The sequence below is a fragment of the Panulirus ornatus genome, chromosome 7, assembly GCF_036320965.1.
Source record: "Panulirus ornatus isolate Po-2019 chromosome 7, ASM3632096v1, whole genome shotgun sequence".
NCBI lineage: Eukaryota > Metazoa > Arthropoda > Malacostraca > Decapoda > Palinuridae > Panulirus > Panulirus ornatus.
In genome coordinates this window covers 17898152-17922392 of record NC_092230.1, presented here as the reverse complement: position 1 = coordinate 17922392, position 24241 = coordinate 17898152, and the positions used below count along the sequence as shown (strand labels likewise).

The following is a 24241-nucleotide window of genomic DNA, read 5'->3' as shown; positions in this document are numbered from 1 at the left end:
GAGGTAAGTTTGAATGGAGGAAAAACTGGAGGAAGTAAAGTGTTTTAGATATCTGGGAGTGGATCTGGCAGCGGATGGAACCATGGAAGCGGAAGTGGATCATAAGGTGGGGGAGGGGGCGAAAATTCTGGGAGCCTTGAAAAATGCGTGGAAGTCGAGAACATTATCTCGGAAAGCAAAAATGGGTATGTTTGAAGGAATAGTGGTTCCAACAATGTTGTATGATTGCGAGGCGTGGGCTATGGATAGAGTTGTGCGCAGGAGGATGGATGTGCTGGAAATGAGATGTTTGAGGACAATGTGTGGTGTGAGGTGGTTTGGACGAGTAAGTAACGTAAGGGTAAGAGAGATGTGTGGAAATAAAACGAGCGTGGTTGAGAGAGCAGAAGAGGGTGTTTTGAAATGGTTTGGGCACATGGAGAGAATGAGTGAGGAAAGATTGACCAAGAGGATATATGTGTCAGGAGGTGGGGGGAACGAGGAGAAGAGGGAGACCAAATTGGAGGTGGAAAGATGGAGTGAAAAAGATTTTGTGTGATCGGGGCCTGAACATGCAGGAGGGTGAAAGGAGGGCAAGGAATAGAGTGAATTGGATCGATGTGGTATACCGGGGTTGACGTGCTGTCAGTGGATTGAATCAGGGCATGTGAAGCGTCTGGGGTAAACCATGGAAAGCTGTGTAGGTATGTATATTTGCGTGTGTGGACGTATGTATATACATGTGTATGGGGGTGGGTTGGGCCATTTCTTTCGTCTGTTTCCCTGCGGTACCTCGCAAACGCGGGAGACAGCGACAAAGCAAAAAAAAAAAAAAAAAAAAATTTTGTTAATGTAAATTTGATATATATATATATATATATATATATATATATATATATATATATATATATATATATATATCCAGTTCTTTTGTGGCAATAATGTGATTAGATTCTGTGGCCAAAAGCCGTGGGAAGAAGTGTGTGCATATTTCATTTTGGTATATCATTACCTCGTCTCTTGAGGACATCTGGCTTCCCGTTCTTCTGGTTATGGCCATCTTGCTCACCCACTTTCTTCTCTGCCTTCATCTGCTCCTGATCCTCCATTACCCTTGTGTGATTCATTTTAAGATACAGTCAGTATTTTGTGGTAATGGATGTTTAATCTTTATCAGTGGTGATAAGAGTCTCAGGCTGTGAATATGCCTTAGCTGCCGTTTTCTTTATCAAAATACATGCAGTCTTTTAATGGAAGAAGTTTTCATTAAGCGTGAGGCATCTTTAAGTGTGTCACCATATTCCCCTTACACTGCTAGTAATACAGGTAAGGCAGCTGAGCAAAAGATGTATCTATGTAAGGAGAGACTTTCTGTGCCACATGAAGTGTCTTAGATGTAAATAGAGATTTTGAGGAACTGTCAGAATTCATATATATAGTTATACGATTCTGGGATCGCTTTTACGAGGCTACTGCTACGTCAAGGCTACATTATACTCAGTCGTGGGGAAATAATGGACTTCTTAGGAGATTGTATTTATTATCGTCTGCTGACGATGATGCCACCACATGCAGGCGGAGTCCGGCAGCACAGCCTTGTTAAAAGAATGTGAGTAACACGGAGAACCTAACGAAAGAACCCATTTGGAAGGGAAGAGATGAAACGCTAGAAAAGGCTGCACCTTTAGCAGTTCTATCATCATTTAATCCATTAGAAATCATACGGCACATCTCTCCAGAAAGTGTTCAAAATATTCAAAGTCTAAGGGTGAATGTAGCACTGAATTTTCAAATCTATCTGTCCCTAAAGGTTACGTGAAATTAGTATATCTTTCTCAGAGCTATCATGCAGGAGGACTCACAAAGTCAGAGTGTAAGAAACAAGGCTAAGGACGAGATGAAGACAGGGCCAGCATTCTCATTGGTGAGTACAACTGTGAATTCTGATGACACTAGTTTTGATAAGTGTGAACCAGAGGTGTCTGGCGCCGGCTTTCAATCTTTTCTGTCTGAAGGTTTTATGGGGTTTGGCAAGGATAATTCATCATACCTTATTACTATGATGAGAGATACTGGGGCTGCAGCTCAGTGTTGCAGGAGAACTGGCTTCCTCAGTCGACATCCAGAGCTGTTTTGTTGGAAGGTGTTGAAAGACTCGCGAAAGTACCTTTGCGCTCACTGTTTCTCAAGTCAGGTTAGGTTGATTGGCCAAATTTTTAATGGGGATCAAATCGATGTTGCCAACTGCAGGAATTCGGTTATATTTCGGAACAACATGTCTCAAGAGGAGCGGCGGTGGCAAATTTTATTGTCTTGGTCATGCCACTTGAGGACGGTGTTGAAACTATCGATAATTCGAGGCCAGAATTTTTCCCTTGCTTGCACTATGGCAATTGCGCCTCAGCTGGCTAAAATCTGTTTTCTAGAAGAGAACGCAACCCTTGATTTGATTGATAACTATTGTTTTCTAGAAGAGAACGCAACCCTTGATTTGATTGATAACTATTGCTTTCTAGAAGAGAACGCAACCCTTGATTTGATTGATAACTATTGTTTTCTAGAAGAGAACGCAACCCTTGATTTAATTGATAACTATTGTTTTCGAGAAGAGAACGCAACCCTTGATTTGATCGATAACTATTGTTTTCTAGAAGACGCAGACCTTGATTTGATTGATAACTATTGTTTTCTAGAAGAGAACGCAACCCTTGATTTGACTGATAACTATTGTTTTCTAGAAGAGAACGCAACCCTTGATTTAATTGATAACTATTGTTTTCTAGAAGAGAACGCAACCCTTGATTTGATTGATAACTATTGCTTTCTAAAAGAGAAAGCAGACCTTGATTTGATTGATAACTATTGTTTTCTAGAAGAGAACGCAACCCTTGATTTGACTGATAACTATTGTTTTCTAGAAGAGAAAGCAGACCTTGATTTGATTGATAACTATAATCAATGTTCCAGTGGTGAAGTGTGATGTCGAGCTGTTTGTATTACCTTCAAGTAAAGAGTCTGATTTGAAGCTGGTTTAGCCTCGAGGCTCCATGACGACCCCAAGCTTATCTCTTCCTTCACCTTCCCATGACTGTGAGGACTCACTCGTCTCGTGGAAAGGTTGATGTGGACGATAAATTTGGTATGTGCTCCGAGTCCCATGATGTACAGGATTCAATCTCTTCTTTGCCTTCCTATAAATTTACCGATGCGTTGATCAGATCGGGATGAGCCTCTGAGGTTGTCTGCAACTCCGAGTTTAGTTTGCCTACTTTTATTCTATGCTGAAACTGAACGTCAGGTTACGTATCAGCAGCTTCAGACATAAAGTTATAAAGCCATTTGTGAGGAGGATGCTGATGCTCCTCTTACTTTAAGTCTGAAGTTCTGGTACGCAAGTGGCGACCACTCACTGTGGCAGCTAATGAGGAATGGAGAACTGTGCATAAGATTGGCTTGCCTCACGAATTTGGGAGAGAGAGAGAGAGGTGTTTGAGTTAACACATGGCACACACCTGACAGGTCGTTTATGAGTTAAGATGATTTATTGCGAGGTGTTGAAACACTTTTTCTCATGTAGTTATCTACTGTAGTTCATGTCATGTATATCCGTCAACGAGGAACCCCACTCAGAAAACTGTATCTGTGCCTTTCATACCAACTTCTGCTGCAGACGAGCCATTTACATGACGTGTGTTGGTACGTAGCCAGAGACAAAGAGTGGCAGCTGGTGCTCACTATCGTGAGAAGGTCCACACGGTTTGCCGAAGGTACTACGTTACGTCAAGGTGTAACTGTCGATGATTTCTTGAAATGTTTCACTTTGGTGATGTGACCTAAAGTGGTACAGGTACATCAAGGCTCATATCTTCAGCCTAGATTGTTCCCACGAACCAACTGCGAATAACTGGCTACCGTCCATTATGTAGTGGCTACCGTCCATTATGTAGAGGCTACCGTCCAGTATGTAGGCTACCGTCCATTTATGAGTTAGTTGTAGGAGACGCGTCACCAGTGTTACAAGATCCATATGAACCATAACACGAAGGAGTACCTTCAGGTAAACAATGATCAGCTCTCAGAGAATAAAATCATTGAGCCCAGTCAGGGTGATCAGGCATCACCATGTTTATCAGTTCAAAAGCCATATAACACTTTTCAACTTTGTACTGATTACGACTGCAAGGAAGATGTCATGGTTAGATCTGATACCTATCCATTGTCTACCACGGATGATGATGTTCGTCAATGGAATACAAATACAAAGGGACGCAAAGGAATTCAAGCAGCATCACACCTTTGGTGTCGTAGGGAGGTAGTTCGTGATTGTGGAGAAGAAAAGCTCATGGACTAGACAGAAATATAAATGTTACAAAGAGTAAAGCCTGTAATTATATCATAACTAAGGAGGCGCAAATAATGTCAATCGTAAATCTGAAGCAAAATATCTATTAGGTCTGTTGTTATAGCACTTATGGTGCTGCTTTCAACTGTTCTAATCAATGAATCATTCTAAGATACTCTTCCTTGCGGGATATGAGTGACTTTCTTACACCTACTGGTTTTTGCCAACATACTGTAACGTCTACAAGGCTTGAACATACTCCCGCTACGTCCGGCCTCTTACTAACGACGTCAAAGGCGTGGAGGCATATGTTCATGAGTTCATAGTCCACAGTCAAAGTTGGGTTGAATATGATCAATTTCACAACCACTTTGATCGCCTTCGATTAGCCAATATAATAGATAACTTAATCCAAGCTCACAAAACAATCATAGGACAGGTAGTAGGTAAAGGATATAGTAAACTTATCGGTATTAAGATGAAAGCTAATCACAAGTTCCTTATTTTCACAATCAGTAAAGCTGAGACGAGATTTCATAGCACGGATGTCAACACCATGGTTTTTGTAAAGTAATTTTCCACCATTGGTCTGAGGATAGTGAACGTGCACTGCCGCCAGGGAAAGGTATTCAAGTTAATGCACCGACTCTGCAGGCGTCTAATTATGAGCAGCCTTTTTTCCTTCGGGTTGATGCTAGTGACTCAGGAGCTGGAGGAGTGTTAATGCAGACGTGTACGCATAGAATTATGCATCCTATTACTATCATGCATGAATTATATGAGAAGTATCATTTCCACGACTGTAAATGCACTCGCTCTCGTCTTTGCTCTACGTTTCCTTGACATCAAGTGAAACGAACCATCGGGTGGCTGAGGTCCAACTTGTAATGAGGGTTGGCCACTCGATACGAGGGCAAAGATATGTTTGATGGTATAGCAGACCTGATGGTACTACATAGTTGCTGTCTTTGGTCGTATATGGAAAAGAACGGAAGAAAGCGGACTTATTCGTAATAAACTGCCTAAGGATTGACTATATGTGGCGTGAGAAGAGTAGATCATGTGACAGTGAATGGAGTGCGGTTGAGGAACGGAATCTGGTGAAGAGGTTTGGACATAATAATGGAGAGGATGAGTGAAAAGAGACTAACTAAGAGGATATACCTGTCCGAAGTGGGAGGAACAAGGGAGAAGAAGAGGGAACGATGGCGTGCAGGAGGCTTTGGGGTATCGGGGCCTAAACACGTAGGCGGATGTGAGGAATGCTTGGGACAGAGAAATGGAGAGCTGTGGTGCATGGTGGGCAACATGCTGTCACAGGAATGAACCATGGCATATAAATTGGTCACGGGAAACCACGGAAATGTCTCTGGGATTTGGACTTCGTTAATGGGCACCCGCTACGCCGCATCATAATTGCCAGTTAGAGTGTGTGGCTGTGAGCCAGTGAGGCCTGCGTCGTCTGCTTCCTGACGCGGGAACAGCATTACAAGTTACAAGGCCATGTTAGCAAACCACTCTCCCTCCTCAGTCTTCATTCCTTCCTCACCCTCCATCATCCACACATAGCTGAAGATGCTGTCAATACCTGTGTTGCAGATGTCATACCCTTATCATTTGTCGCATGTTATGTTATACATATGCCTTACCAGCTCTGTTGATTCATCTAATTCTCACGTAAAGAGTCTTTTAATGGAGGTATTCACTGAGCTTGAGGTACCATTTGAGTGTCACTAAATGTTCTTTATGCAGCTGGTAATACATAGACGTTTGTGAAGATGATATCTATGAGAGCCAGCAAAATGATCTCAACTTATTAGCATGGAAAAGAAGCTGAAATGTAATTTCATACAAGTATTCAAAATCATCAAAGGTTTTGATAATCTCGACCTAGCCAGGTACCTAGGGACATAATTCTCTTATGTCAGACAAAAGAGAAGAGAGAAGAGTGAAGGGTGACTTGATCACAACCGACACGTCTTTACAACCAGGTTGATGACGTGGAGAGTAAACGTTTCTTCGTGGGATGTGGGGATGGAGGACGACCAGAGGAAATATCATGAAATTAAGAAAATCATGAAAACCGATGTATAGAAACATTCTTAAGTGTATACGACTGGTGGAGGAACACGGTAAGACGACTGGGGATATGGGTGATGCAGAGAGCATACATGAAGTGAAGAGGATGTATAATATCAGACAGTGTTCAAGAGATGGCGCCATCCACCATACAGTACAGATTTGAAATAACAAATGGGTAATGACACACACACACACACACACACACACACACACACACACACACACACACATCCACATACACACACACACGAACACACACACACACACACATGAAAAACACATGCACATATAGCCTCTCTCTCTCTCTCTCTCCTCCCTCCCTCACTGACACTGTGAGCCATGGATCAGTTCAGTACACCAAATCATTTATCTGGATCATTTGCTTTTCACCCCAACAAGTCCACTCGTTAATCTCGACCTCCCCGTGCAGGTGACCACAACCCTCCCCCTCGGCGCTGCTCCTCTGAATGAAGAGAATAAATTGTAAAAGACAATAGAAAAATTTTGCACATGAGCCCCAGAATCCACCATGATATAAAGCGGTTCGCCGAACAATACAGGACGCCAGATTTTTTTTGATCTTTTCTTTTTTTTTTTTACAATGATTTTGTTTTCCAAAACCTTCACGTTCTTCTGCCATAGAGATGTTATCTATACAAAGTGAGGAGGATTAAGGACACCGTCGGTCCTTTCCTGACCCAGAGGTTTTTATACCCAGGACATCATCACACATTCTCGCATCCTAGACTGTCTCTCGTTCATCCCCTTCCGACGCTAACTTCCCTGGTGTCACTACGGGATACATGATGTGGTGTCCCATCTCAGTCGTAATGAAGCGAATAATCTCTTCTCATCCTGGGTCCCACAGGAGCAAGCTTGGGGACTCCACGTACATACAGCGAGTCCAGAGGATACATAAAGTGGTGCAAACTTGCATAGGAAAGTTTGTTGCTGTGGTACAGTCTCACGTGTAATGGATAGATAATACAGTTACACGTGTAGTGGATAGACAATACAGTCTCACGTGTAGTGGATTGATGATACAGTCTCACGTGTAGTGGATAGATAATACAGTCTCACGTGTAGTGGATAGATGATACAGTCTCACGTGTAGTGGATTGATGATACAGTCTCACGTGTAGTGGATAGATAATACAGTCTCACGTGTAATGGATAGATGATACAGTTACACGTGTAGTGGATAGACAATACAGTCTCACGTGTAGTGGATTGATGATACAGTCTCACGTGTAGTGGATAGATAATACAGTCTCAACGTGTAGTGGATAGATAATACAGTCTCACGTGTAGTGGATTGATGATACAGTCTCACGTGTAGTGGATAGATAATACAGTCTCAACGTGTAGTGGACAGATAATACAGTCTCACGTGTAGTGGATAGATAATACAGTCTCACGTGTAGTGGACAGATAAGACCATATCACCTCAGGTCACCCCTAACTCCGTCCCTTGCATTTCAGACACTTTCACTGTCCACGTAACAACTCTTGCAGATCATGAGATGAAAAGGAAGATGAAGTCATGCCTCAAAGACTCGTCAGTCTATGGATATGAACATCCATTTGACCGTCTCGTTCTGCTGCTGAAGGGATCCCTGAGTACTTCATTCCAACAAGGCGCGAACTCTTCCGAAACTTTTGGCTTCTGATGGCAGGGAACTCCTCTGAGGGGCCGGTGTTGGCCTTGATGGCCAAGCTTGACGAAGGTGTGACAGAAGAAAGTCCCAGGATATACTGGTGATCTTGAGAGAAAACTTGTAGGAAAACCGGAGGACACATGATCCAGATGAAGAATAGCGAAGGACACCAAATAACGCTAAAAGAAAACGTAAGATAATTCTACAGAACATCAATGGACACAGTGTGATAATACAGTACGGGACGCTGAAAGGATACCGGGTAACTGGTTATCTCAGACTCACAGAACTAGAGGACATGTGACCAGGGCGGTCATGACAGAGGAGGAAGCGAGAGAAGAACCCTCACAAGAACACCACACACACCACCAGGTAACACTAGTTTACAATGGAACACAACACAGAACAAGATACGAGATAAGAGAACACAGTAACACAACACAGAACAAGATACGAGATAAGACACAGCAACACAACACAGAACAAGATACGAGATAAGAGAACACAGTAACACAACACAGAACAAGATACGAGATAACAACACAGCAACACAACACAGAACAAGATACGAGATAACAGAACACAGCAACACAACACAGAACAAGATACGAGATAACAGAACACAGCAACACAACACAGAACAAGATACGAGATAACACAACGCTGCAACACAACACAGAACAAGATACGAGATAACAGAACACAGCAACACAACACAGAACAAGATACGAGATAACAGAACACAGCAACACAACACAGAACAAGATACGAGATAACAACACAGCAACACAACACAGAACAAGATACGACATAACAACACAGCAACACAAGACAGAACAAGATACGAGATAACAGAACACAGCAACACAACACAGAACAAGATACGAGATAACAGAACAGCAACACAACACAGAACAAGATACGAGATAAGAGAACACAGCAACACAACACAGAACAAGATACAAGATAACACAACACTGCAACACAACACAGAACAAGATACGAGATAACAACACAGCAACACAACACAGAACAAGACACGACATAACAACACAGCAACACAACACAGAACAAGACACGAAATAACAACACAGCAACACAACACAGAACAAGACACGAAATAACAACACAGCAACACAACACAGAACAAGATACGAGATAACAACACAGCAACACAACGCAGAACAAGATACGAGATAACAAAACACAGCAACACAACACAGAACAAGATACGAGATAACAGAACACTGCAACACATCACAGGACAAGATACGAGATAACAGAACACAACACAGAACAAGAGAAGAAATAACAACACAGCGACACAACACAGCACAAGATACAAGATAACACAACACAGCAACACAACAAAGAACAAGATACGAGATAACAGAACACAGCAACACAACAGAGAACAAGATACGAGATAACAGAACACTGCAACATAACACAGAACAAGATACGAGATAACAGAACACAGCAACAGAACACAGGACAAGATACGAGATAACAGAACACAGCAACATAACACAGCACAAGATACGAGGTAACAGAACACTGCAGCACAACACGGAACAAGATACGAGATAACAGAACACTGCAACACAACACAGAACAAGATACAAGATGACACAACACAGCAAAACAACACTGAAACACAACACAGAACAAGATACGAGATAACAGAACACTGCAACACAACACAGAACAAGATACGAGATAACAGAACACAGCAACACAGCACAGAACAAGACACGAGATAACAGAACACAGCAACACAACACAGAACAAGATACGAGATAACAGAACAGAGCAACACAACACAGAACAAGATACGAGATAACAGAACACAGCAAAACAACACTGCAACACAACACAGAACAAGATACGAGATAACAGAACACAGCAACACAGCACAGAACAAGATACGAGATAACAGAACACAGGAACACAACACAGAACAAGATACGAGATAACAGAACACAGCAACACAACACAGAACAAGATACGAGATAAGAGAACAGAGCAACAGTGACGTGGTACCTTGTACTGGTGCAGATTGAACCTTCAGAGGTAAGTCAGCAGTAGAGCACACTTGTGTTACAGTGAGGGACACGGACAGAACATGAGGGTGACAACCAGGACATGTGTATACACTACGGAATACTTCAAGTGACCCCAGAGTCCCAGTGAATTTATGGTGGAGGTGGAAGATGATGGGCGTCTGAAGTCCCTGTAGTACGAAGCTGTGCGGAAACAGTGGGGAAACACCGGGCGAAGCCAGCCTACTGAAGTACATGGGAAGAAAAACTGTGACCAAAACACACCAGAGACCCAGAGTCTGGGAATGATGTTCATGGACTTACCTGTCTCTCTCTCTCTCTCTCTCTCAGTGAGGACGTAGCGGTACGGAGGAACAGAGAACACAGTAGAAGAACACTAAATGAGAAGAACATAACACTCACGGAAACGGAGAACTTGAGGCTGGGTTTGATATTGATGGGTTTCTCTCGCTCGGTGGGTACGTGGCGGTAGAACTCGGTGCCGTTGTGGTACCACTTGAGGGAGTAGAGTCGGGTGGCCCGGAGGTCATACGAGCAGCTAAGGGTAGCCTGGCCTCCAGCGAAGGCGTACAGCGGCACGTCCACGCCCAGCAGCAGGTCCGCTCCAGCACCTGCAACACAACACAATACACACATAACTCTCACTACGTTATAAACAAACCTCCCAGTACCTAATGATATACTCCTGTTGTGTTCGTGTCGGTAACTTTCCCTAGCAGCTCATTATGTCTTCATGTTGTACTCTGTTAACTAACTTCCCATCACTTAATGACATCTTCCTTCAGTACTGTGATGACCAAACTCCCAACATTTGATTATATCTTCCTATTGTAAGGTAGTAATTAACATGTCATCATTATATCATCCTCTTGTACTGCAATTACTAACTCCGACTCACGCGACCGACATTCCCTCACTGGTTGGTGGAATGACGTCATTTGTACTGATAATACCTCACAAACAGTCGTCGCGAACAGCTCACTCCCTGAACCAACTCTTTCATTACAGTCAGCGAGACAACTACAGGATACAAGGTCCAAAAAAAAAGGGACTGGAACGTGAAACTAAACAGACACAAATCTGCGACAGCTGTCGCTAGGGAAGAATATAACCCAACGAGATAATTACAGAAGGTAACAAGATAGCGCGCGAGAAAACCTGCAGGTTCCCGAGTCACACATTAACATGAAGAGATCCACACAGGGAAAGGTGGTCTCGACAGATTCATGTTCCTCCTACAGAAAAAAATGTACCAAGTCAAAGCCATGATAATACCTATCTCGACCTTTCCACTCATACCAACGTTCCTCGCCTCCAAGTCACACGTGCTGAGTGACAGAGGATACAAGACAAGGCTTTGTGATTCTTCACATATGAAAAATGTCCCATGTTGAAAACATCGCAGAACACCACCACGAACGACTTCATATTAGACCAGTCGGTCCATAACTAAGTGAAGCGGGTCAAGAAGGTATGACGGAGACTTGAAGACAACGATGGTACTGACCACAGTCCAATCCGAGATCTCGACCACAGAACAAACATGGAACACCATTGCTTCACTCAAAGCCTCAGAGTACGTTCAGGTGCTTCATTCATCCCTCGATAGACACAATGAACATGTTATATACAACGTATATACATACACACCTCGAATCTCCCGGAGGTATATACACAAGACAAATGAAAATCACTCAATGCATCAAAACTTATACACCTATACACATTTCAATCTTCTCATCCATTTCAGACTATCCCTTTCCTTGTCCCACCTCTTCTTCCTCTCCTCTAAACACCCTATTGAAATAAAAAGGGAAGGACGACTGCAAAGAACGTAATCACTGTTGAACAAGTTAAGACAAAGTCACAGTTGGGTTGTGTATACACGAGCTGAAATCAACGAACGTTCATGGCTCGTAATAACACGTCAATGAAGTGAATTCACTGCATGTTATCGAGTCCGCTCGGTGGCCACCGAATATGTAATCAACATTTAAATTACTGCCCGACTCGGCCGTCACTGCTCTGTGGTGAACGCTACATGACCATCAACCAGCACCTAAGAGTCAACAGGTTTCTTTATATTCACTATTTTCCTGGTTAGAAGACATGAATTTCACTATTTTCCTGGTTAGAAGACATGAATCGAGATCAAGATGACTGTATAGTTACTGGTTCCAAATAAAGGTAATACATATGACCACAGGTTTGGGAAGTGGATTACAGTTGAAACCTATGACAATGGACAATCCGTAGAGGACACTTGTTATGAATTGGACAGTTAGTATGGAGAGCATTGTCGAGTACACAAAAGTTTTATTAGGGTCTTCTCAGTTACCCTCATGTTGTCTCAAGCACCGGAGGTAAGAGGACAGACCTCCTTGGCCTGACTAGCTTTCGCGACGGGCTTCAAGAGATCGCAGAATAACACAAACCTAGAATTGCTTCGGCGCACCTCTCCCTAACCCTCTGAAGGTAACGAAGTGATACATCCATTTGTACTGTAGGGGGTGCAGAGTTTTACACCCATCGAGCCCTATTTCTTATGCTGAGGAAAGGTCAATAATGCGCGGGTCAGTTAGGGGAGCTTACAGAGGGGAGGTAAGAGGACAAAAGGGTTCTCTGGACTTTAGATCACAAGACTCTGGTCTGAGGCAACTTTGGCTTGGATCAGGCAAGGACAATTTATTTCTCTTAAGAACGTTAGTGTTATGAAAAATAAAACAAATACTACAACTTCCTTTGATTATATATATTTCAATCTATCATAAATATATGTATATATATATATATATATATATATATATATATATATATATATATATATATATATATATATATATATATATATATATATATATTTTTTTTTTTTTTATTATACTTTGTCGCTGTCTCCCGCGTTTGCGAGGTAGCGCAAGGAAACAGACGAAAGAAATGGCCCAACCCCCCCCCCCCCATACACATGTATATACATACGTCCACACACGCAAATATACATACCTACACAGCTTTCCATGGTTTACCCCAGACGCTTCACATGCCTTGCTTCAATCCACTGACAGCACGTCAACCCCGGTATACCACATCGCTCCAATTCACTCTATTCCTTGCCCTTCTTTCACCCTCCTGCATGTTCAGGCCCCGATCACACAAAATCTTTTTCACTCCATCTTTCCACCTCCAATTTGGTCTCCCTCTTCTCCTTGTTCCCTCCACCTCCGACACATATATCCTCTTGGTCAATCTTTCCTCACTCATCCTCTCCATGTGCCCAAACCACTTCAAAACACCCTCTTCTGCTTTCTCAACCACGCTCTTTTTATTTCCACACATCTCTCTTACCCTTACGTTACTCACTCGATCAAACCACCTCACACCACACATTGTCCTCAAACATCTCATTTCCAGCACATCCATCCTCCTGCGCACAACTCTATCCATAGCCCACGCCTCGCAACCATACAACATTGTTGGAACCACTATTCCTTCAAACATACCCATTTTTGCTTTCCGAGATAATGTTCTCGACTTCCACACATTCCTCAAGGCCCCCAGGATTTTCGCCCCCTCCCCCACCCTATGATCCACTTCCGCTTCCATGGTTCCGTCCGCTGCCAGATCCACTCCCAGATATCTAAAACACTTTACTTCCTCCAGTTTTTCTCCATTCAAACTTACCTCCCAATTGACTTGACCCTCAACCCTACTGTACCTAATAACCTTGCTCTTATTCACGTTTACTCTTAACTTTCTTCTTTCACACACTTTACCAAACTCAGTCACTAGCTTCTGCAGTTTCTCACATGAATCAGCCACCAGTGCTGTATCATCAGCGAACAACAACTGACTCACTTCCCAAGCTCTCTCATCCACAACAGACTTCATACTTGCCCCTCTTTCCAAAACTCTTGCATTTACCTCCCTAACAACCCCATCCATAAACAAATTAAACAACCATGGAGACATCACACACCCCTGCCGCAAACTAATTCATGAGAAGCAATTCACTTTCCTTCTTCCTACAAAGTTACAGGTGGGCTTAAATCCTCGATTAAATTTTCACTGCTCTAACAACTTTCCTCACAACCATATATTCATTTTTCCATCACAGAGCATCTCTGTTCAACCTATCATATGCCTTCTCCAGATCATAAATGTACATACAAATCCATTGCTTTCTAAGTATTTCTCACAAATTTTCAAAGCAAAAACCTGATCCACACATCCTCTACCACTTCTGAAACCACATGGCTGCGTCCAATTGTGCTCTGTACATGGGCTTCACCATCTCAATCAATACCCTCCATATAATTTCCCAGAATACTCAAAAACTTATACCTCTGTAATTTGAGCTACTCACTTTTCACCTTTGCCTTTGTACAATGGTACTATGCACGCATTCCGCCAATCCTCAGCACTCACATGAGTCATACATACATTAAATAACCATTTTTTTTTTTTTTTTTTTTTTTTATATATATATATATATATATATATATATATATATATATATATATATATATATATATATATATATATATATATATATATATATATATATATATTCAGTGTTGGGGTGTCTAAATGTGTGTGGATGTAACCAAGAAGAAAAAAGCAGAGATAGGTAGTATGTTTGAGGAAAGAGACCTGAATGTTCTGGCTCCGAATGAAACGAAGCTCAAGGGTAAAGGGAAGAGCGGTTTGGGAAAGTCTTGGGAATAAAGTCGGAGGTTGGTGAAAGGACAAGAGCTATGGAATGAGTAGCACTACTCCTGAAGCAGGAGTTGTGGAATTACGTAATAGAGTGTAAGAAAGTAAAGTCTAGATTGTGGTGTGTAAAATTGAAAGTGGATAGAGATGGGTAATTATCGGTGCTTATGCACCCGATCATGAGAAGAAAGATCATGAAAGGCAAGTGTTTTGGTAGCAGCTGAGTGAGTGTGTCAGAAACTTTGACGCACGAGACCGGGTTATAGTGATAGGTGATTGAAATGCAAAGGTGAGTTATATGGCAGTTGAGGGTATAAATAGTGTACATGGGGTATTCAATATTGTGAATGGAAATGGTGAAGAGCTGCTGGATTTGTGTGCTGAAAAAGAGACTGGTGTTTGGGAATACCTGATTTAAAAAGAGATATATAGATAAGTATACTTATGTGAATATGAGAGACGGTAAAAGGGCATCATTAGATTACGTGTTAATTGATAGGCGTGTAAAAGAGACATTTGGACGTTGATATGCTGAGAGGGGCAGCTATAGGGATGTCTAATCACTGCCTTGTGGAGGCGAAGGTAAAGATTTGTAGAGGTTTTCAAAGAAGAAGAGAGTATGTTGGGGAGAAGGGAGTAATTGAGCTTGGAAAAGAGACTTGTCTGAGGAAGTTCCAGGAAAAATTGAAAGTAAAAAGGCAGAAGGTGAGAGCAAATGACGTGAAGGGAGTGGGTGATAATGGGATGTATTATGGGAAGCAGTGATGGCATACGCAAAAGATGCATGTGGCATGAGAGAGGTGGGAGGCGGGCAGATTAGAAAGGGTAGTGATTGGTGCGATGAAGAAGTAAAGTTGTTAGTGAAAGAGACAAGAGAGGCGTTTTGATGATACCAAGAAAGAGTGCAAATGACTAGGAGATGTATAAAAGAAAGCGGCAGGAGGTCAAGAGAAAGGTGCAAGGACTGAAAACAGGGCAAATGAGAGTTGGGGTAAGAGAGTAACATTAAGATATGGGGAGAATGAAAAGATGTTTTGGATGGAGGTAAATAACATGCGTAAGACAAGAGAACAAACGGGAACATCGGTAAAGGGGACAAGTGAGTAAGTAATATCAGGTAGTGATGAAGTGAGAAGGAGATGGAGTGAGTATTTTGAAGATTTGTTAAATGTGTTTCATGACAGAGTGGCAGATATAGGGTGTTTTGATCGGGGTGGTATGCAAAGTGAGAGGGTCAGGGAGAATGGTTTGGTTAAGACTGTAGAGGTTGTGAAAGCTTTGCGGAAGATGAAATCCAGCAAGGCGGCGGGTTTGGATGGTTTTGCAATAGAATCTATTAAGAGGGGGAGACGGTGTTGTTGATTGGTTCTTAAGGATATTCAGTGTATGGTGAAATGCCTGAGGATTTGCGGAACGCATGCATTGTACAAAGGCAAAGGGGAATAAAGATGAGTGTTCAAATTACAGAGGCATAAGTTTGTTGAGTATTCTGGGAAATTATATGGGAGGGTATTGCTTGAGAGTGTGGTTTCAGAAGTGGTAGAGGATGTGTGGATCAAGTGTTTGCTTTGAAGAATATGTGTGAGAAATACTTAGAATAACAGATGGATTTGTATGAAGCATTTATGGATCTCAAGAAGGCATATGATAGGGTTGATAGAGATGCTTTGTGGAAGGACTTAAATGCATATGGTGTGGGAGGTACTTTCCTAGAAGCAGTAAATAGTTTTTACCAGGGATGTAAGGCATATGTATGAATGGGAAGAAAGGAGAGTGATTGGTTCCCAGTGAATTCGGTCTGCAGCAGGGGTGTGTCATGTCCCCATGGCTGTTGCATTTGTTTGAATGGGGTGGTTAGGGAGGTAAATGCAAGAGTTTTGGAGAGAGGGGCGAGTATGCATCCATTGGGATGAGAGGGCCTAAGAAGTGAGTCAGTTCTTGTCCACCGATGATACAGCTCTTAAGGCTAATTCGAATGAGAAACTGCAGCAGTTGGTGACTTAGTTTGGAAAAGTGTGTGAAAGGATAAAGGTCAGTAAATGTGAATAGGAGCAAGGTTATTAGGTTCCGTAGGATTCAGGGACAAGTTAATTGGGATGGAAGTTTGAATAAAGAAAAATTGAAGGAAGCGAAGTGTTTTAGATATCGGGGAGTGGAAATAGCGGTAAATGGAACCATGGAGGCAGAAGTAAGTCACAGGGTGAGGGAAGGTGCAAAGATTCTGGGAGCGATGGAGAATGTGTGGAAGGAGAGAACTTTATCTTGTAGAGCGAAAATGAGTATGTTAGAAGGAATAGTAGTTCCAACAATTTTATACGGTTGCGAGGCATGGGCTACAGATGGGGTTGTACGGAGGAGGGTGAGAGTGTTAGAAATGAAATGTCTAAGGACAATATGTGAAGTGAGGTGGTTTGATCGAGTAAGTAATGAAAGGGTAAAAGAAATGTGTGGTGATAAAAAGAGTGTACTTGAGAGAGCAGAAGAGGGTGTGTTGAAATGGTTTGGACATATGGAGAGAATGAGTGAGGAAAGACCGACAAAGAGGATATATGTGTCAGAGGTGGAGGGAACAACGAGGAGCGGGAGACCAAATTGGAGTTGGAAGGATGGAGTGAAAAAAACTTTGAGCGATCGGGGTCTGAACATACAAAAGGGTTAGAGGCGTGCAAGGAATAGAGTGAATTGGAAAGATGTGGTATACCGAGGTTGACGTGCTGTCAGTGGGCTCAACTAGAGCATGTGAAGCGTCTGGGGTAAACCATGGAAAGGTCTGGGGCCTGAAAGTGGATAGGAGCTTTGGTTTCGGTGCATTATGCATGACAGCCAGAGATTGAGTGTGAACGAATGTGGCCATTTTTGTCTGTTTTCCTGGCTCTATCTCGCTAAAGCAGTGGGTAACGATTCTATTTCTTATCTATCTATCTATCTATGTCTTTATCTATTTATCTATTCATCTATCTATCTACCTATCTATCTATCTATCATCCATCTATCTCCCCTCCAGTTTTTATTTTTCCAAAAGAAGGAACGAATAAGGGGGCTAAGTGAGGATTTTCTCTCAAAGGCTTGGTTCTCTGTTCTTGATGCTACCTCGCTAAAGCGAGAAATGGCATATATGTATATAAAAAAGAATATATATATATATATATATATATATATATATATATATATATATATATATATATATATATATATATATATATATATATATATCACATGAATCAGCAGAAGTTGGTGACTGAGTTTGGTAAAGTGTGTGGAAGAAGAAAGTTGAGAGTAAATGTGAATAAGAGCAAGGTTATTAGGTACAGTAGGGGTGAGGGTCAAGTCAATTGGGAGGTGAGTTTGAATGGAGAAAAACTGGAGGAAGTGAAGTGTTTTAGATATCTGGGAGTGGATCTGTCAGCGGATGGAACCATGGAAGCGGAAGTGGATCATAGGGTGGGGGAGGGGGCGAAAATTTTGGGAGCCTTGAAAAATGTGTGGAAGTCGAGAACATTATCTCGGAAAGCGAAAATGGGTATGTTTGAGGGAATAGTGGTTCCAACAATGTTGTATGGTTGCGAGGCGTGGGCTATGGATAGAGGTGTGCGCAGGAGGATGGATGTGCTGGAAATGAGATGTTTGAGGACAATGTGTGGTGTGAGGTGGTTTGATCGAGTAAGTAACGTAAGGGTAAGAGAGATGTGTGGAAATAAAAAGAGCGTGGTTGAGAGAGCAGAAGAGGGTGTTTTGAAATGGTTTGGGCACATGGAGAGAATGAGTGAGGAGAGATTGACCAAGAGGATATATGTGTCGGAGGTGGAGGGAACGAGGAGAAGAGGGAGACCAAATTGGAGGTGGAAAGATGGAGTGAAAAAGATTTTGTGTGATCGGGGCCTGAACATGCAGGAGGGTGAAAGGAGGGCAAGGAATAGAGTGAATTGGAGTCATGTGGTATACAGGGGTTGACGTGCTGTCAGTGGATTGAATCAAGGCATGTGAAGCGTCTGGGGTAAACCATGGAAAGCTGTGTAGGTATGTATATTTGCGTGTGTGGACGTGTGTATGTACATGTGTATGGGGGGGGGGGGAGGTTGGGCCATTTCTTTCGTCTGTTTCCTTGCGCTACCTCGCAAACGCGGGAGACAGCGACAAAGTATAAAAAAAAAAAAAAAAAAAAAATATATATATATATATATATATAGAGTTTGAATGGAGAAAAACTGGAGGAAGTGAAGTGTTTTAGATATCTGGGAGTGGATCTGGCAGCGGATGGAACCATGGAAGCGGAAGTGGATCATAGGGTGGGGGAGGGGGCGAAAATCCTGGGAGCCTAAAAGAATGTGTGGAAGTCGAGAACATTATCTCGGAAAGCAAAAATGGGTATGTTTGAAGGAATAGTGGTTCCAACAATGTTGTATGGTTGCGAGGCGTGGGCTATGGATAGAGTTGTGCGCAGGAGGATGGATGTGCTGGAAAAGAGATGTTTGAGGACAATGTGTGGTGTGAGGTGGTTTGATCAAGTGAGTAACGTAAGGGTAAGAGAGATGTGTGGAAATAAAAAGAGCGTGGTTGAGAGAGCAGAAGAGGGTGTTTTGAAGTGGTTTGGGCACATGGAGAGGATGAGTGAGGAAAGATTGACCAAGAGGATATATGTGTCGGAGGTGGAGGGAACAAGGAGAAGAGGGAGACCAAATTGGAGGTGGAAAGATGGAGTGAAAAAGATTTTGTGTGATCGGGGCCTGAGCATGCAGGAGGGTGAAAGGAGGGCAAGGAATAGAGTGAATTGGATCGATGTGGTATACCGGGGTTGACGTGCTGTCAGTGGATTGAATCAAGGCATGTGAAGCGTCTGGGGTAAACCATGGAAAGCTGTGTAGGTATGTATATTTGCGTGTGTGGACGTATGTATATACATGTGTATGGGGGGGGGGGGTTGGGCCATTTCTTTCGTCTGTTTCCTTGCGCTACCTCGCAAACGCGGGAGACAGCGACAAAGTATAATAAAAAATAATATAATAAATATATATATATATATATATATATATATATATATATATCCGTGGGGATAGGGGAGAAAGAATATTTCCCACGTATTCCCTGCTTGTCGTAGAAGGCGACTAAAAGGGGAGGGAGCAGAGGGCTGGAAATCCTCCCCTCCAGTTTTTGATTTCCAAAAAAGAGAACAGAGAAGGGGGCCTAGTGAGGATAGTCTCGCCAATGGTCAGTGGTCTGCTCTCAACGCTACCTCGCTAACGCGGGAAATGACGAATATGTGTGAACAAAAGAAAAAAAGTGTATATATATATATATATATATATATATATATATATAATAATATATATATATATATATATATATATATATATATATATATAGAGAGAGAGAGAGAGAGAGAGAGAGAGAGAGAGAGCCACAATATGATATACCAGACGCTACTGGGCCGGGGCAAGGAGATGTGTCAGGAGAGAGGTAAAAGGGATGGAGGCACATATCACTCTCGAAGACCTCACCTTTTACATGTTACAAACTCAGATGCACCTATTTAGTTCTGGGAAACCATGTTTTTTTTTTTCACTTATAAAGATATATAATTCATATAAACCCACATTTTGATTCAAAATGATATCTCTACTATGTTTACTAAGAGATAGATCAACAATATTTTTGATAGTAATTGAGTTGGTGTATGTGATAACCTTAGCATTGCTCCAATGAATTTGTTGTTCAAAATCTCTAAAGTAAGGAAATATTGCATTAGATTCGCCATGCCTGTCTCTATTTCTATGTTGTTTAACCATATCACCAACATCGTAACTAGCGTCAAACTCATCTTATTCACTAAACAGTAACAAAACAGTTAAGGAGTTTCTGATAAGACTTTCCCTGACAGTATTCTTATTGCTGAAGATTACATTAATATTCAAAGTTTTGAACAAAGCTGCTTGAACACTAAGCAATTTTTGTCAATGGGGAAAGCACTAACACGTTTTTGTTGACAAATGGGGCTTATCTTGAATACTGCAAAAAGACCTCTAGCTAGATTATAAAATTTAGTAGAGGAAATGTATGGGATACTGTAATGTGTAACCAGTATATCAGATGTGGCAGACTTCACCATTAAAGAATTCTTGACTACATATGCAAAGTGCTCTATGAAATAATGATGAAAACACAGACGGCATCACTTTACCGTCAGAGTAATTGTAAATGTATGAACGAACATTTTTGGGTTTTTTATCACTATGAATGATGGAGTGTAAGAATTAATTAAATCAAGTGTTAAGGATTATAAGTTTCACTATAATGATAGTCTTTACACACAGTAGTTTGGTATGAATATAGAAATCCTCTTAAGTAATTTACATACAGAATTTTTTAAAATCAATTTATTGTATGACATCTCATCTAAAACGTTTAGCAGGCTGTATTCATAGAGTACCATGTAAGGATTGTGATATGTTTTATGTTGGCCAGACTGGTAAGGATCTTTCAGTTAGACTTAAGCAACATAGATATAGTACAAGAACAGGACAAAAATCAAATGCCTTGTTTAATCATGCTAAAAATCATGATCATTGTATTGACTGGAGTGATACCATCTCAGCTATTAACTCTAACTCCTGTACCATGAGAAATATCATTGAATCTTCTATTATCAAATACACAAAGAATTGTAGCATTGATATTAGTGAAGGTCTATACAAATTGGAAAGCTCTGTTGTTGATAAAATTTGTAAACATTTCCCTTTCTTGTCCACATGATAAATCTTATGACACGCAAGTTGTTAGACTTGAACGCATCCGACCTACATTCAGGTAGTCGCTTGTTTACCAAATTGCACCCTAGCTACGTATCTTCCTGGGTGGGTCAAAACTGTGGTCAGCAGGGTGGGTCACAACTCCTGTGGTCAGCTGGGTGGATCACAACTATGGTCAGGTATGTTGTGTCACAACTCGAACGATCAGGGGTCGTGGCCCACTGTTTACACTGAGGCGACTGCGTCTCCAGCACAGGCCTCAATAGTTCACTTGTAAATGTTTCTAGTTTGTATATCTCTATCACCATCAGAGTCGTTGGAGGTAGACACTCGTGTGTGTGAAAATGATAAGCTCAACCAAGCTAAATCCAAGTATCGAGCTGAGGTGGAGAGAGAGAGAGAGAGAGAGAGAGAGAGAGAGAGAGAGAGAGAGAGAGAGAGAGAGTGTGTGTGTTTAGGTCGACATGACCTGTATGCGGCCCGACAGCGCAGTGACACACGTCCTACCCCATCGAGGGTTGGTGCTGGTGTGTGAGTGTGTGTTACTGGGCTTCACCTGCTCGAGGTTACACCTCGAGCCACCTGCTGTATTATTGGAAGTACAGTTTCGTCAAAATAATTCTCACTCGGGAAGAATATATTTCCCTGCTCCTGGAAATAGCGAAGCCCTGGATTTTTATGAGAAAGGTCTTGAGTAACAGCAGGATTCCTTCATATACACTCGTCCTGGGGTAAGTAAGAGGAGCATGTATGAGAGAGATGAAGAGAGTGTGATGGTTTGGACACATAGAGCAAAAGATGACCTTGATATGATTATTACCCATCAGGAAATAAGTTTCTGGATTCTGTGTGTGACACGGGCCTGTCACTAGAGTTCCATATTAGGAGAATAGTAAAGGAGACAAACTGTCTAAGATGGCATGTATGTCAGAAGGGACAAGAGCAAGGTAGAAACCAGGGAAAATGTGAAAGAATGGATTGGCAGATGTTATGAAGGTTTGGGGCCGGAACATGCAGGAGGGTGCAAGGCTTGTAAGGGATAGAGCGAATTCAAGCGAGGTGATATACAGGGGAAAAATGTGCTGCCAATTGGCTAAATCAGGGTATATGAAGCGGTCGGAAAACCACGGAAAAGTAGGTTGGGAACAATTGTGGATAGGGGGTTGTGGTTTCGGTGAAACATACATGATAGCAAGGGAAAGGATGTGAGACAATGAGCCCATTTCTTTGTCTGGTCCTCATACCACCTCGCTAACGTGGGAAACGCGAACATGCATAAAAAAGATACATGTTTAAAGGTAAAGGGGTGGAGGAGGGGTGAGGGACAAAGGTTAGTGTCCACATCATAGATGTAAAAGACTGTTTGAGAGTTCTTGTTAAGTTGTATGGGAAGGCAGTGATTGTGAGGGAAAGGCATGTACCGAGCATCATACTGAGGAAGAAAAATGTGGTTTCACAAAAGGTAAGGTATGTATGGATTAGATGTTTGATTTAAGAAATGTGTATAAGAAATACTTAGAGAAACAGAGGGACGACATGTATATTGTATATGGTTTCTATGGTTCTGGAGAGAGCATATGGTGTGGGGGTGAATAGTTATTAGAAAAAGTGAGGAGTCTTTTTCATCAAGGCAGTAAAGCGTGTGTGCCAGTGGGCAGAGAGGAGGGTGAATGGTTATAGGTGGAGACTGGTCTGTGGTAGGGGTGTGTGACGTCAAAATGGCTGTTTGATTTGTTTATGGATGAGTGGTGAGAGTGGGAGATACAAGGGTCTTGGAGAGAGGGGCAGGTATTCACTCTATAAGGGATGAACGGGTATGGGAAGTAAGTCAATTGTCAGGTGATGACAGCGGTGGTAGCAGATTAGACTGAGAAACTGCAGGAGTTCGTGACTGACTTTGGGAGAGTGTGTGAAGGGAGAAAGTTGAGAGCAAATGCAAATAAAAAGCTAGGTTATTAGCAGTGCAAAGAGACAGGTTAGATGGGGTGCGAATCGGAATGGAGAGAACATGGAGGTAGGGGGATGTTTCGGGTACTTGGAAGTGGACATGGGAGTGAATGATGTCATGGAAGCAACGGTGAGTCATAGAGTGGGTGAGAGAGTGAAGTTTTTTTGGGAGCACTGAGGAATGTGTGGAAAGAGCAGTCACTATCTAGGAGGGCAAAGATGGGTATGTTTGAATTCATAGTAGTTCCATCGATGTTGTAGGGGGTGCGAAGCATGGGTTATGGACGAGAATATGCGAAGCAGAATGAATGTTTTGGAAATACAATGTTCGACGACAGTATACGGTGTGAGAAGGGTTAATCGAGTAAACAGTGATAGGGTAAGGGAGAGGTGAATTAATATGAGTATGGTTGAGAGAGCTGAAGAAGGGTTGACAAACAAGATATATGTGTCAGAAGTGGAGGGGACAAGAAGTGAGCTCCGGGCCTGAACATGTATAGGAGGGAGAAAGCTATGAATGTGATGGAGTGAATTGGAACGATGTGGTATACTGGGGTCGATCGACACACTTTCATTAGACCGAGTCAGGGCGTATGAATCAGCCAGTGGAAACCACGGAAAGTCTGTGGGGACAGTCTGTTGACATGGGGGGGGCTGTGGTTCTGGTGCATCGCATTCGACAACTAGGTAATGGATGTACGTGAAAGAGGCTTTTTC

General features: G+C 42.2%; 1 protein-coding gene across 1 annotated transcript in view; it reads right to left on the bottom strand.

Annotated features, from left to right (window-relative positions):
* Positions 1–24241, bottom strand: part of LOC139749436 (uncharacterized) — a 1258504-nt gene that overhangs the window by 712450 nt on the left and 521813 nt on the right. The window contains exon 2 of the mRNA XM_071663287.1: positions 10527–10735. Coding sequence (XP_071519388.1) covers positions 10527–10735 — 209 coding nt within the window. The remainder of the gene's footprint in view (positions 1–10526; positions 10736–24241) is intronic.